This window comes from Carettochelys insculpta, chromosome 4 (genome assembly GCF_033958435.1).
Source record: "Carettochelys insculpta isolate YL-2023 chromosome 4, ASM3395843v1, whole genome shotgun sequence".
Lineage (NCBI taxonomy): Eukaryota > Metazoa > Chordata > Testudines > Carettochelyidae > Carettochelys > Carettochelys insculpta.
Window position 1 is genome coordinate 18247636 of NC_134140.1, and position 13900 is coordinate 18261535.

General features: G+C 39.6%; 1 protein-coding gene across 1 annotated transcript in view; it reads left to right on the forward strand.

Moving 5' to 3' along the window:
• NSD2 (nuclear receptor binding SET domain protein 2) overlaps positions 1 to 12848 on the forward strand; it is a 149414-nt gene extending 136566 nt beyond the window's left edge. The window contains exons 22-23 of the mRNA XM_074992333.1: positions 3431 to 3635; positions 10020 to 12848. Of these exons, the coding sequence (XP_074848434.1) occupies positions 3431 to 3635; positions 10020 to 10288 (474 nt within the window). The 3' untranslated portion in view covers positions 10289 to 12848. The remainder of the gene's footprint in view (positions 1 to 3430; positions 3636 to 10019) is intronic.
• The last annotated feature ends 1052 nt before the right edge of the window (positions 12849 to 13900 follow it).

Sequence of the window (13900 nt, forward strand, 5' to 3'; positions counted from 1 at the left end):
GTCATTAGATCCAGAAATCTAGGAGGTAGGAGGATACACAGCACATAGCCTTCCACCAAAAAAAAGAGGATTTGGTCAGAAATTGAGCTAATAGCTCAGGTACTGGTGACTGAGTAACTGGCAATGACACAGTGGGAGGAGGGAGAGGAGAAGATGGTGAGATTTTTTTTTCTCTTTTATCACAGCAACAAACTTTCCCAAGTGAGTTTCACACCCTGAAATTTATCTTCATATAAAAACATATTAACTTTCTTTCCTAAAATGAAAGCTTAGCTCTGTAATAGTTGCTTGACCTTTTTTTAAAGTCCACCATAGTCCAATAGACCATTCTGCATTAGTTTACAAGTACGTCCTGCTCTGAAAATTAAACATATATACCAGATTTCACAATGTTCTTTCAATTGAAGCCAGTTTGAACCTTTTTTGAACAACCTGTTTTGAAGTACCTGAACTGACATCTCTGTTTTTCTTACACTATAAACAGAAATAGCTTCTGAATCACCTCAAATTCAGATTAAAATTGTCAGGCTCAGGCCACATGCAAAAAAATAAAGTAAAAATAACCTGTATTGCGGTTTTTCTGAGAAGTGGCATCTGAAAAAATCACCAAATGTATCAGGAAGATGAGATGTCACATGATCTTCCTGGCCTCAGTCATCCCTTTCGAGAATCCAAGAGACTGGTAGATCCCTCTTGATTTGAAGCACATTTCCACATATCCATATTCCATGTTCACATACTTTTCTTGCATTTAATGGTGGGATCTGCTCTTTATCAGTATGCTCCCTTTCAGCCTACCACCTGCCCCCAGCATGTTTACCAGAGGCGGAGAAAGTTCCTCAAAGGCTACTTGAGTAAAAGTGCAGCTGCTTTCACTTCTTATACTTGAGTATAATCAAGATTCAGTGCATGCGTGTACCTTTACTCAAGTTGTTTTCCACAGCGACTCACTCACTCTCTCCCAGCAGCTGTACTTTTACTCAAGTAACTTCTGGGGTACTTTTTCCACCTCTGGTATTTACCAGGTGCACATCAGTGGTAGCAGCTTACCTCAGGCATCAGGGTATCCAGATTTTCACCCATACTTTGATGATTGGTTCATCAGGAGCTGTTGTAGGTCTTGGGTCCAGTTTTCTGTATTTGACGCTGAGCCAGGGCATTTCTGCCACGGGCCCAATTCAAAACAATGGCAGATTATCACTGGCATCTGTTCACTACAGCTTGGGTGTGCTTCAGTCTGTTGGGTCAAAGGGCACCAACTATTGTCATCTGCCATGCAAGGCTCAAGCTGCAGCCCTTTAATTGTGGCTAGCAGCAGCCTACTCCCTATCTAGGGATCACCTGCACAAGGTCATCTCAGTTCCACCAAAGCTACTTAACCTGTCTGCAGCAGTGGAACAATACAAGTTTGATGCTGGAAGTCATGCCATTTGAGAGTCTACACCCCTTGGCCTCCCTGATGTCAGATGCTTCCAACTTCATTTAGGAGGCTCATTTTGGCATGCTTCAGACGCAAGGGACGCGGTCTCCAGAGCAGCTGACATTATACATAAACATAGGAGAGCTCAGAGCTGGATGCATAGCTTGAGGGGTTTTCCTGCCACTTGTCAGATAAAGTAGTCCAGATGTTGACAGACAGCAATGCTTCTACGTTTTACCTCAGCAGGCAAGGGGGAGTCATTTGTCAGCTCCCTGTCAGGAGGCACTTTTGCACCCAGAACACAATCCACCTGAAGGCTTCTTGTGTCCCCAGCACTCAAAACACACTATCATGGTCACTGCAACAGGTCCGTTTTCTCTCACCTTAAGTGGTTGCTCCATTTGGAAGTCACACAGCACTCTACGAGAAGTGGGAGACTCCCCTTGTGGACCTGTTCAGTACCAGATAGGACAGAAAGTATTACCTGCTCTGCTCCTTCTAGGGCTGGGGTATCCTCTCTGATCTGTTTCCACTGTCATGGTGTCCTGATTTACACTTTCCCACAGACTCTGTTTATCACCAGAGTATTAAAGTTCAAAAAAGACAAGGCATTAGTTGTCACTATCACTCTGGCATTTCCTTGCCAGCACCAGTTTGGCCTGCTTATGTTTGCTCCATGGCCTCTGTCTAGCTTCACAGACCTCCTCTTGCCACACCAGGGTTGGCTACTGCACCTTACTGGGTGCTGTGTGACTGAACAGGCCTGCTGTGTTCTAGTGCAGCAGGTAATCTTGGAAAGTGCAAAGCACTTCTCCTGCTTGATGTCAAAGTGTAGCATTTCCCTAGCATGTATCTTTCTGCAGTATGTCCTGGATTACTTACTCTACCTAAAGTACCAAGGCCTCAGTTTCTTCCATGAAGGTGCTCTTGGCAGCCTTATCTGCCTCCACCAGCTTGTCCTGAGTAAATCACGTGGTCTCACAGCTTGAAAGGCTCCTCCCAACTGTTCAACTGTTTCCCCAATGGGACTTCACCTCTTTAAGCACACAAGCCTGCCCTTTAAGTCTGACTTTTTGTTCCATCTGTTATGGAAGGTCTCTTTCCTTGTAGCCATTACCTCGATGAGATGAGTATCCAAGATTTAAGTTCTCACTTTGGGACCTCTGTATATGAGCTGCGACCTCACCCTGCTTTCCTTCCTCTGGTGGTACTCCTGGGGAGTCACCTACAATAGAATGGACATGAACAGGTACTTGAAGAAAAGACAGTTACGTTTCTCATAACTGGTGTTCTTGAGGTATGTAGTTCATGTCCATTCCATTACCCACCTTCCCACTATCTGAGTTCAGAGAGAAGAAATTCAGGATGGTGGGAGCCACCAGCAACACTTATACTATGTCATAGGTGCTACATGCCGGATAGCCCCACATACCATCTCCTATGGATACCTCTGAGGGGAAAAAATTTCCAGTGCCAGTGCATGTGGTGAGCGCACACACACTGACAAAGGAATGGACATAAGCAACACATTTCCAAGAGCATGGGTTACAAAAAAGGTAACTGTCTTTTCTGCACAATGTCCTGCTAATGTGTTGTCTCAGCCTTGATTCTTCAAAGACATCAGGAGTTAAGAGAGTATCCCCAGTCTCTTTGCTGCGACTGCCTGGGAGGAAATCAGTTAATAACAGCATATGGAAAATGGGAACCCTAGCTGTTGCTTATCATCCTTTCCCTTCTGTGGATGTTTTTAAGACAGCAACCTAATTTTTTAAGTATCAAATGATCAGCTCCGTGTACCTTTTTAAAAATGTTTCTTTGAGTTATCACTTAAAAACCAAGAATCCTGTAGCACCTTAAAGACTAACGTAAATTTGTTAATCTTTAAGGTGTTACAGGACTGCTTGCTTTTTGTGAAGCTACAGAGTAACACAGCTACCCCTCTGTGGCTTTGAGTTATGGAATGTTTCCCCCCTATGTTGGTATCTAAAAACTTGTGGTTTTCTTCTTTAGAATTCTTCCACTAATTCTTCAGAGGAAAAGGGCAAAAAGACCAAAAAAAGAAGTCGGAGACGTAAAACAAAGAGTGAGGGAAAGAAAGAGTCTGAAGATGAGTGTTTCCGTTGTGGCGATGGAGGTCAACTTGTATTGTGTGACAGGAAATCTTGTACTAAGGCATACCATCTCTCCTGTCTGGACTTGGTAAAACGTCCTTTTGGTGAGTAAAGTATTTATTTATGTCGTGGAATGCAAGGAAGGAAGCTACTGAAATATGTCTCTTATGGGACTTGCAAAAATATTTGAATATGTTGCAACTTTTCAAGACTGTCCAGTGTTTTGAATCAAGAACTTTTTATTGCTACAGTGAGTGCTGTTTGTAGATGGAGATCTAGTAGTACTGTCTCATACTTTTCTGGGAAAATAACATTTAGTTTGGGAACATAGGCAGTGGAGCTAATATCACTCAATTAGTTCAGGATTCTACTGTCATTCAGAAAGTGTGAAATCATCTCCAGAAGAACCCAGGAACGTAAATGGTTCAAAGATGCGTGTCGAGACACCACAAATACCAATTGCCAAAAATGTGAACACTAAAGATGGTCTGGCCTTAAATTGTAATTAGGTAACATGGGGCAGAGGAGGGTCATTTCATGGCTTCCTGTTAACCCTGTTTTTTTCTTAACTCTGAGGAAGAAAAATTCCTTTGAACTCATTGTTTCTAAGTTGATGCTAGAGCTGGAGTTCATCCTGTCCAGCTTGTGCTGCCAGGGAAATTATGTGGCTTTGGATTCAGCTCTAGCAGATGGCTTAGTTCAACACAGATTATCATGCAGGGTGACCTGTGAAGTTCGTGTACCACTAGCTGTTCCTAGGCTGCTGAACCAATCTGTTGGCTCATTCCCAACTTTACAGTTCAATTCCAGGAATTTATTCCCTCAGACGAGGGTGGATTTCAAAAATTGATTTTTTTTAAATTGGGTTTATAATTTTGTTAATATGAATTATATTTTTTAAAAAAGATCCTGATTAAAATATGTGAATTTAATGGAAATTATGATAAGAACTAAATTTGTTACACACTCAAAATATTTAGATCATCTTCTCGGCCATCACTTGATAACAAGTAGGGCATCGTCACATCACTCTCTTATTTGTGAGTCCATTCATGGCTGAGTAGCCCAATTCTGGAGCCACAGATCTTATCACAGAAGAGGCAGGTGCTGGTAGCTGTTGAAGGGATGCAGGGCAGTTTTTGACACTCTTCTTCTCCAACTCTCCTTGTCTGTACTGTGGTGGGACTTCTCAAATTGTGCCACCCACTGACAGATTACCATTCTCCACTGGGCACTGTCTTCAGCCAGGTTCTTCCAAGTGTTGGCACTGATGCTGCACTTTCTCATGTGTGCCTTCAGTGTGTCCTTATATCACTTCCACCAGCCCCCAGTGCTCCTCTGTCCTTCCTGCAATTCGAAAAGCAGAATCTGACTTGAGAGGCACTGATCAGACATCTGAACCACATGGCTAGTCCAACAAAGTTGTTGATGAGTGATAATGGCTTCAATGCCAGTCATATTCGACTCTTCCAGGACATTAATGTTCATGCATCTAACCTCCCAAGAGATATTTAGGATTCTGCTGAGGCAGTGTTGATATTGTTCAAGTGCCTTAAAATTATGCTTGTATGTTGTCCTGGTTTCACATGCATACAGTAGCACTGGAACAACCATCGCACAGGATACAAGGAACTTTGTCTCTGACTTCAGCGGAAAGATGACTTCCAAGGTATGAGAAGTATTTCACATTTTCCGTCAGTTCTCCATTGACTTCAATAGAAGGTGCATGAGATTGTCCCGTCGGTGAAGGCTGGTGGAGCACCTTGGTCTTTTTGATGTTCTGTGTGAGGCTGAGATTCTTGTATGCTTCAGCTAGGGCACTTAAGATGATATGAAGGGCTGTGGGGGAAATAGCAGCAACCATACTGTCATCCGCATACTGGAGCTCCATGACTGAGGTTGTGGAAGTCTTGCTTTTGCCTTCAGTCTCCTGAGATTGAAAAGATTCCCGTTCATTCTACAGACAATCTTGACACCATCGGGCAGCTTGCCATCAATGAGGTGAAAGCTCACAGTGATGAAGATGCAGAACAGTGGTGGGGCAAAGATGCAGCCTTGCTTGACTCCTGTTTTGACCTCAAAGGGGTTGCTTTGGAATCTATTGTTGCTCAATGCTATGACTTTTGCTCAATGAATTTTTTTGGGGCAGCTGATCTTTGAGAGGATGGTCCACAGAGCACTATGATTTACTGAGTCAAATGCTTTGGTGAGGTCGATGAAACTCGTACGTAAGGCTTAGTTGTGTTCACAAGATTTTTCTTGCAGACTGATGATCAGTGTGTCTTGGAAATCTCATGGCTTTGCTCCCTATCTCAGATCTTGAGAATCAGGAGTAGCTTCTTTGACTTCGGTGGGGATTCTGTCTAGTCCAGTTGCTTTGCTGCACTTCATTGCTTTGATGGCAGCTTGGACCTCACTCCGGGTAGGAAGTATTGCAGTATAATGTCTAGGTGATTGCTGAGTGATTTACTCCAGGGATTCTAGGATCATGGTTCGAGAGCTCAATATAGTGCTCCCTCCAGCGAGAAGTAGCGGCTTCATTGTCTTTCAAGAGTTGGTACCATCCTTTGATCTCAGGGTATTGATTCCATGTTTTCTCAGTCCGTAAACAGTTTTGGTAGCATTGAAGAAACCTCTTGTATCATTCATGTCTGCAGGATGCTGGAGTTCTCAGTCCACCACTGGTTTTTCAAAGTCCTTGTTTTATGTTGCACTTCCGCCTTGGCACGCACTTCTCTTTTCATCGTGAAATTAATATAGCTTTGCCAGGCCCTAAAGGCTTTCCTTTTTGCCTCAATCAAATGTTCAATTTCCACATCGTTCTCATCAAACCAGTCCTGAGGTTTCTTGGTCTGGTAGCCAATTGTTTCTTCACAAGTGCCAATGGTGGCATTTTTCAGTTGACACCAGTGCTTTTCTACATCTTCAGGGTTTACTGTCAGCAGCTTCCTTTGGAGTACTATGTGGAAGTCACTTCATCTGACAGGATCCTTCAAGCCTTATACATTGATCTTTCGTCAGAACTGCTTCCTCTGACTTCTCCGTTTAGTGACAATCCTAATCATCATCGTGTTATCAGATAAGGCGGTCCTCAGTCCAACATTTATCAGCACTAGTTACTGCACATGTAAGAAAGACATCAGCCAATCCTGAATGTAGAGGATGACATAGTCTATGAGGTGCCAGTGCTTTGATCGAGGATATTGCCAGGAGGTCTTAAATTTGTTGTTCTGGCACAACAGGGTGTTCATGATGACGAGTTTGTGTTGTACACGTTTTGTAAGGAGGAGTACTCCATTGGAGCTGCTGTTGCTGACTCCTTCTTTCCCAATGGTAGTCTGCCGGATCTGCATCTGTTCCAACTCTAGCATTGAAATCCCATAAGAAAATAATCTTGTCTTCTTTGGGAATGTCTTTCAGGACTGTGTCCAGTTGGGTGTAGAACTTCTCCTTCACATCATCTTCGGCATCAAGGTTTGGTGCATAAGCACTGATGACAGTTGCCTGTTGGTTTTTGGCAAGCTTTAAGTGAGGAGTCATGAGACGCTGTTTGATGCCGACAGGGACTTCAGTTAAGATCTTTGTCAGTTCATTCTTGATGGCAAATCCTATTTCATGAATTTGTTTTAGTTCCTTTGGGGTTCCTTTCCAGACAAATGTGTACCCCTGCTTTCTTCTCTTAGCTGTCCTTCTGGTCTACATGTTTCTGCGAGGGCAGCAATATCGATGTTGAACCATTGCAGCTTGCAGGAGATAAATCCTGTGCATATTTCAAGTCACTCACTGTCTGGGTTGTCCGTTAAATTTTAGTTATTTAAATATTTAGGTTTTATTTTTCAGTATAGAAAGTAGGCAACTCAAAAGTTTTTGATAGAGGTTCACAGATTCAACATACCTACATCTAATATTTAGATATAAGTATGTTGAATCTGTGAACCTCTATCAAAAATTTTGTGTGCCTACTTCTCTATATTAAAAAGATTGGGGGACTCCAACTGTTGAAGCCAGGTTGACCTATTCTGCCATACTTGTAATGCTTAAATAATTTAGGGAACTCCAGTTTTCATGAGGTAAGAACCTGAAGCTCCAGTCACTTTCACTTAGGCGTATTTGAACATTTTCCCAGTCTCACCTGAAATAATTAGATTAATTCACTGACTACAGTTAATCCCTTTATTTAGTAGATCATTTAGTTGTAAATGTGGAACAGGTTTTGGATATGTAAACTTCTCTTATCAAAACATTTAAGGTTGTTTAATAAAAAATACATTTTATGTTGTTTTATATGTTTGATTAAATTCCATTTGCAATTGTAATGCATATTAAGTAAATAGTTAATTGTCTAGAAAACAAACATATTTCTAACATTGAAATGTACAGTTAATAGGAATTTGAAAATACTAAGCTCTGTAATTGCTTATTGTTAGTGTATCCTCTTTCAATCAACATGTTTTAAAGGTTATATCAACACATAAGAATACACCTTTCTTTAGGCGATACCTGTAGTACAAATGGAGAATTTGACTAAAGTCAGTGATTTAAATTGCCTTGATTTAAATCAGTCCCCCATGTCTCAGACAGTTAGTGCCAGAAGACAATGCCAACATAGACATTCCTGGAAGATGATCACTCTCCTGTACTTTCCTTGTGGCTAAGTAAATTCTTGCATATTGGCTAAAAGCCTTGCACAGTGGACATCAATAAACAGTGCTCCTCCTGTGCCTGCCTCACTGGCAGGTCTTTGCTGTTTTATTTACCTTGGTCTCCGTGGAGCTTGAAGCTCCCGTTAACTGAGAATTGCTATTTCTGGCCAATGGGAGCTGCAGGAAGTGTTGTGGACTGGGGCATCACTTCCTTTAGCACCAACTGGCCAGGAACAGCAATCCATGGCCAACTGCAGCTTCAAGCAGCCGTTCCTGCAGAGGTGCATATAAGTAAAGCACTAACAGCCTTCCAGGGGCTAACCCTGGCAAACTGTGTTTGGCTTATTGCTCACTCCTGGCCTTGGGTGTTAGGAGTATGGGGCTATCCTGAAGAAGCACTGAACAGAAACATAGGCCTGGAAGGGTCCTCCTGAGCATAATCCTGTTTATAAATTTAACAAGCTCCATGAGAAAGTTAGTTAAAAGCTATTTGCCTCCATGACTCCTATTAGAAGACTCCAGAAAGTTACTCCTCTTATGGTAAGAAACTTTCTAATTAACACCTAAATTTATTCATGTCCAGTTTGCAGTCATTTATTCTTGGTTCAGTACTCTGCTTTAACTTATATAGCTCTTCTTCCCACCTGCACTTTATCCCTCACTAACATGGCTACCTCTCTGATATTTATCCCTGATGTATTTATAGACAGCAATTGTGTCCCCTCTCAGCCAAGACAGAAAAAGCCTGACTGTTTAAGCTCCTCTTGGAAGATAGGCTCTCCATTCTTCTGATCATCCTCCTACCTTTTCTCTGCTGCTATTCCAGACTGAATTACTCTTTCCCTTTGTTCAATGGCATTAATGCTTACGTTATTTTCAGTAGAAATAGGTATGCCATATATCCTAGGATCACATCTGTCTATTTTCTGTCTACATCATATTGGTGCCTCATGATCATCCTGTGATCAGTCAACATACCCAGCCCATTTTTCCTCTTGTGCTATTTCCAACTGATTTAGCCCCCAGCTTACAGCAGAAATTCTTACTAGCCCCTAAGTGCATGACATTGAGAACATTCTAAACTTTCCCAAAAGGGCGCAGATGTGGATATCAGTGGATGCTGCTAAATCTTGCTTGTTGCCTACTATGGTTATAAGTGATAGAGTGGTGATTGAAGCTGTACCACATAATATCCTGATGGAGAATGCTTAGGACATAGTGTCTACACATCCCTTTTGCAGTGAAGATCCATGCTCAAAGGAGAATTAGTTTTTCGTGCATTTCACTCTGCCCATTTTTTTTGTTCTTGGTATCAGAAACTTGGGAAAAGAGGAAGGATAACATGCAGAAGTAAATTTAGAGATGCCTGTCCATTCTGAAATGGATAGAGGTTTCCCAATGCCACAAATTGACCAAAGCAAAAGAGCAAAAGCCATAAGTTAATTGCATTTATTTTCTTTCTACATGAATAGACATTCTTATTAAAAAGCAGAGAAGTTACTATAATTGATTGCAACCCAGAAGAGAATGTAAATAGCTCCTTGAATAATTTATGCTGATTTGTCTCCCGTGCTGTTTACGTAAAATGTGATTGTGTGCTGTTTGCTACTGAGTTTAACTAAAAGTACTCTGTACTGTTTTGCTTTTAATGGAGTGACTAGTAACAACATTTAAAATCTGTCTTCTTTAGAACTATGCACTTTAAAACAAAAAAACAAAGGCAGTATTTATCAATGAGTCATTAAAACACTACATTTATACACTGCTTTTTTGCAACAGATGTTTATTCTCCCTGTTACCAAAGAAAATCTCAATTTATCTAATGCTCTTCATCTTGGATTACAGGAAAGTGGGAGTGTCCTTGGCACCACTGTGATGTTTGTGGCAAGTCTTCTGTTTCTTTTTGCCACTTCTGCCCAAATTCTTTCTGCAAGGAACATGAAGATGGGACAGTACTAAATTCTACGTTGGATGGACAGTTATGCTGCTCTGAACATGTTCTTGGGGTAGATTCTGTTGAAAAACAGAAGACTGAGAAACCCCCCAGAAAAGTGACCAAGTTGAAGCCTAAGAGGAAGAGAAGAAACAGATGGATGAGAGCTGACTGCAAATAATAATGAACTGCAGTTTCTACTGCCAACACTATCTTGTAGATAAGTTGTGAATAAGGCCTGGGAAGGACACAATTTTACATATATCCTGCAAAGGTTACATTTTGGTGAAAAGCGTTTTTAATCCACTGAGCCAACTACAGCAGTCTTCTGCTGCATCTGCACTGATAACGAACTGTGGCATACATAGTTCAGAATTTTTTCAGGACAAACCAAACTTACTACTCAGCATTACAGTTACACTTGAATTTTAAGAATGTAAAGGGTTCCTTCCAATGTTTTTTCTGTTTGGGGGTAAATTAAAATCAAACCAGGTAGGCGTATAAATGTAGTTCTTGAGATAGATTTACCAGCCAACAGTTGTTTAAAATAGCGTATCCTTGAAAGATGTTAGTTCTCAAGCTCTTTTATATAAGAAATGGCTTGGTATGCAGTCCCAATGAGCTCTCCTTGCCTTGTATTCATTATGGAGAAAGTGCTTGAGTGCCATGCACAAACAGGTACATATCTCAGTATAACCACAGATGTGACAATTTGTTCTTGTTAGCATGTTTTCAAAAATAAGTGCTTTTAAATATTCCTCCTCCAAAAAATAAGGTGCATGGTGGAAAGAAGTATGCTGTACACTAGCAAGGTGAAAACTTGCACAAGGGTGTTTTTTCTGTGCTCTTTTTTTCCACAATATTTAATTTCAGCAAATAGAAATATACTTGATTTTGCAGCGCTATACATGATATTGTATTGCAACTGAAGCCCAATATTTAGGATTTTTGCATTCTTGGTTTTTGTTTTTGTTTTTTAAGTTCTTTTTTCCTCAAATTCAATGACAATATTTTTGTTCAGAGGGAAGCATTTCTCCACGGTTTGCAATCCAAACATTGCTCCATGTTTGTGCAAGAAAACCAAAATATGAAACTGAATAGTTAATTAAATGAAAAAGTCAGTTTAAAATCTAGTTTATTTTTAAATAATTTCTTCTAACACACATGACGTGAAATTTAAGTTGATTGTATAACTTTTTGCAACAACTTTAATGAAAATGACTACTTGATTCAGATAGGGCAGACTACTTCAAGTCATTCCTCACTGTTTTAGGAGTTCACTGCCTGAATTCTTACCACTTCTCCATTATTTCAGCAAAGCTATTTTAATTGTTTTACTCCCGTAAGATTTTCAGAATTACAGTCTACATATATACATACAGTATTTAGGCTAACTGGAAGTCCTTCTAGAATTAGGAAAAAATGGTGAAGAAGCATATCTGAAATTTTACCTGCTGTTTTATGCCATTTTTGTGTAATTGTGATATGGTTAGGCAATATCACAAGCAAGTTTTGACTAGTGCAATCATAACTTAGCCCACATAAATGCAATGCACACTCTTATGCCCATTTAATAATTTGTATGTGGTCTAGCATAGTTTGCCTTTAATAGTGCAGAACCTCTGTGTAGCTCTTTTTTAATGAAGCCTAGCTTTATCATAAAAATGTAATATTTTTTTCAAAATATTTTTTCAGGGCTTGATTGCAGATCTAGCTTTAATTATTGAAATCTACAGCTGTTCCCCATAGATGAAAACTTTGACTGTCATTTTATTGGAAATTTTTAATTTAAACAGTTCTAAAATGTACTTTATGCCATGGTGAAATTTGAAATCTTTTAATTTTACTTTGTAACTGAGCATCTGCTTTGTGTTTTGGATCAAAATGTATAAACACTGTTGGAAGATTAATTCTTCCTTTTTCAACCAATCTGTTGCTTGAAGTAACACAATTCAGTGTATGAAGAAGTGTTACGTTAGTGGTTATGAGATTTTTTTACTTCACTCTTAGCAAATCATTCTACAGAATCTTGCACATGATGTAAAAATTGAAGATTTCTCAAATGTGTTTGTGGGGAATGTTCTTTCTTCTGATGTCCTTTCTTATGCTTCCAAGGCTGTATAGGTACCTAAAATGAAAACCAAAAAAGGTATGTTGTATATTCTTTCAGGACAGGGAGGGAAGTTAGCTATCTTCTGAGGGGAGGAGAGGGCGAAAAGGCAAAATGTTTTTCCTGATCACTTTGAAGCAAAATGAAGGAATTTGATGTAATAAGAGTGTTTCAGTACTTCTTTCTTTGGATAAAATAACTCTGAGGATACTTCATAAGAATACTTTTTTAATAAGTTATTATAAAACACCTTGAATTCTAGTGCTTTAAAAATTTTATATTGTTCATAGGTTTGTAACTTTGTATTACCTCATTGCTGTACTAGTTCCAGTGTGTTGGAATGATTCTGGTCCTGTTTTCTTATGGGCAGATATCCCCATCACAAAAACCACCATTGGCATTGGTATTAATTGGCACCATTGCAGAGACCAAAAACTGAATGATTGTGGAATCTGCCAATTTACCTTCTTGGTCAGGTCCTGAAGCACATTAGTGTGGCAGCGTGGACTACTGCCATTCATGCTGTACTTGTCTGTGGATAAATAAAGACTTCTGTGTCCATGACTGTCACTTCCAACACTTTTTTAAAATTTAGCGAGTGTTTTTCTGCTGTCTTGGTTTAGTCCGTGTACTTCGCAGTCCTAAACTGCTTGGGCCAATTGTTACTTGTGTCGCTGAGGAGAATAAACTCTAGGGCTTGTGCCTCTAGACATTTAGTGAAAATCTTACCACTCCTTCTATTCATTACTTACTCTTGATATCAGTCCTACTTACAAATATGTATCAAATCCTCTCCTGACTCACATCTCACGGAGCCTCATGGAATTCAGCAGGGTTGCTTTGAATGTTGCTCAGGATATAATTTAGTCTGTGGTTCAGGAAGATATTGCAAAGGTCTTTTTCATGAATACTTCTTATACCTTATGTCTTTAAAACATTGTCTCCTGTAAAGGGACACAACAATCTTTAGTAGTCAACACCCACAAATATTTGGGATCTAATTGTAAAGTCATCTAAATATCAATTGTAACATAAGCATGTTATGAAATTATATCAAAAAGTTTATATTTCATCTCAGCTATTGAGGTATAAGAGCTGATTTTACTTTTTCACTAAATTCTGCTACACTAAGTTTGTATATAATATTCAAATGAAAGTATGCTGTTGCTTCCTGGTCAAATGAGAGACATTTTAGAAGTATGGTTTCAGTTACAACATATCAGAAATATTTGTATACAGTCTGGAAAATACGATCAATTACATTGAAATGCTGGTGTGTTCAGTAGTTTGCATTCATGGTAAGTTTTCAGGTGTTTTGTTTTGAATATTTTAAATACTGGAGTTACTTTAGAGAAATATTAATGGAGATGTTGTGTATTGCTGAGTGATAATTCCTGGACAGCCTTTTGAGACAGTTGTGTCTTATTAAATATTAAGATGTGTTCTTAGTTATATTTGAAATTGCCAGGTCTTGTGTGAAAAAGTGCTCAATGCTGGCTCTATTCTTACCGCAATCTTTTCTTTTTAAATGAAATGGTCTGTCTGCATTGTGGAAATCCATCACTGTATTAATGTGTCATTAAGACTTGAAAGAACTGTGGCTTCATAGTGAAAATTTATGTTTCTGGTTTTGTTTATTTTTTAAGGTTAACTGGAATTAGCACCATTTTAGCTTTGGTCTAG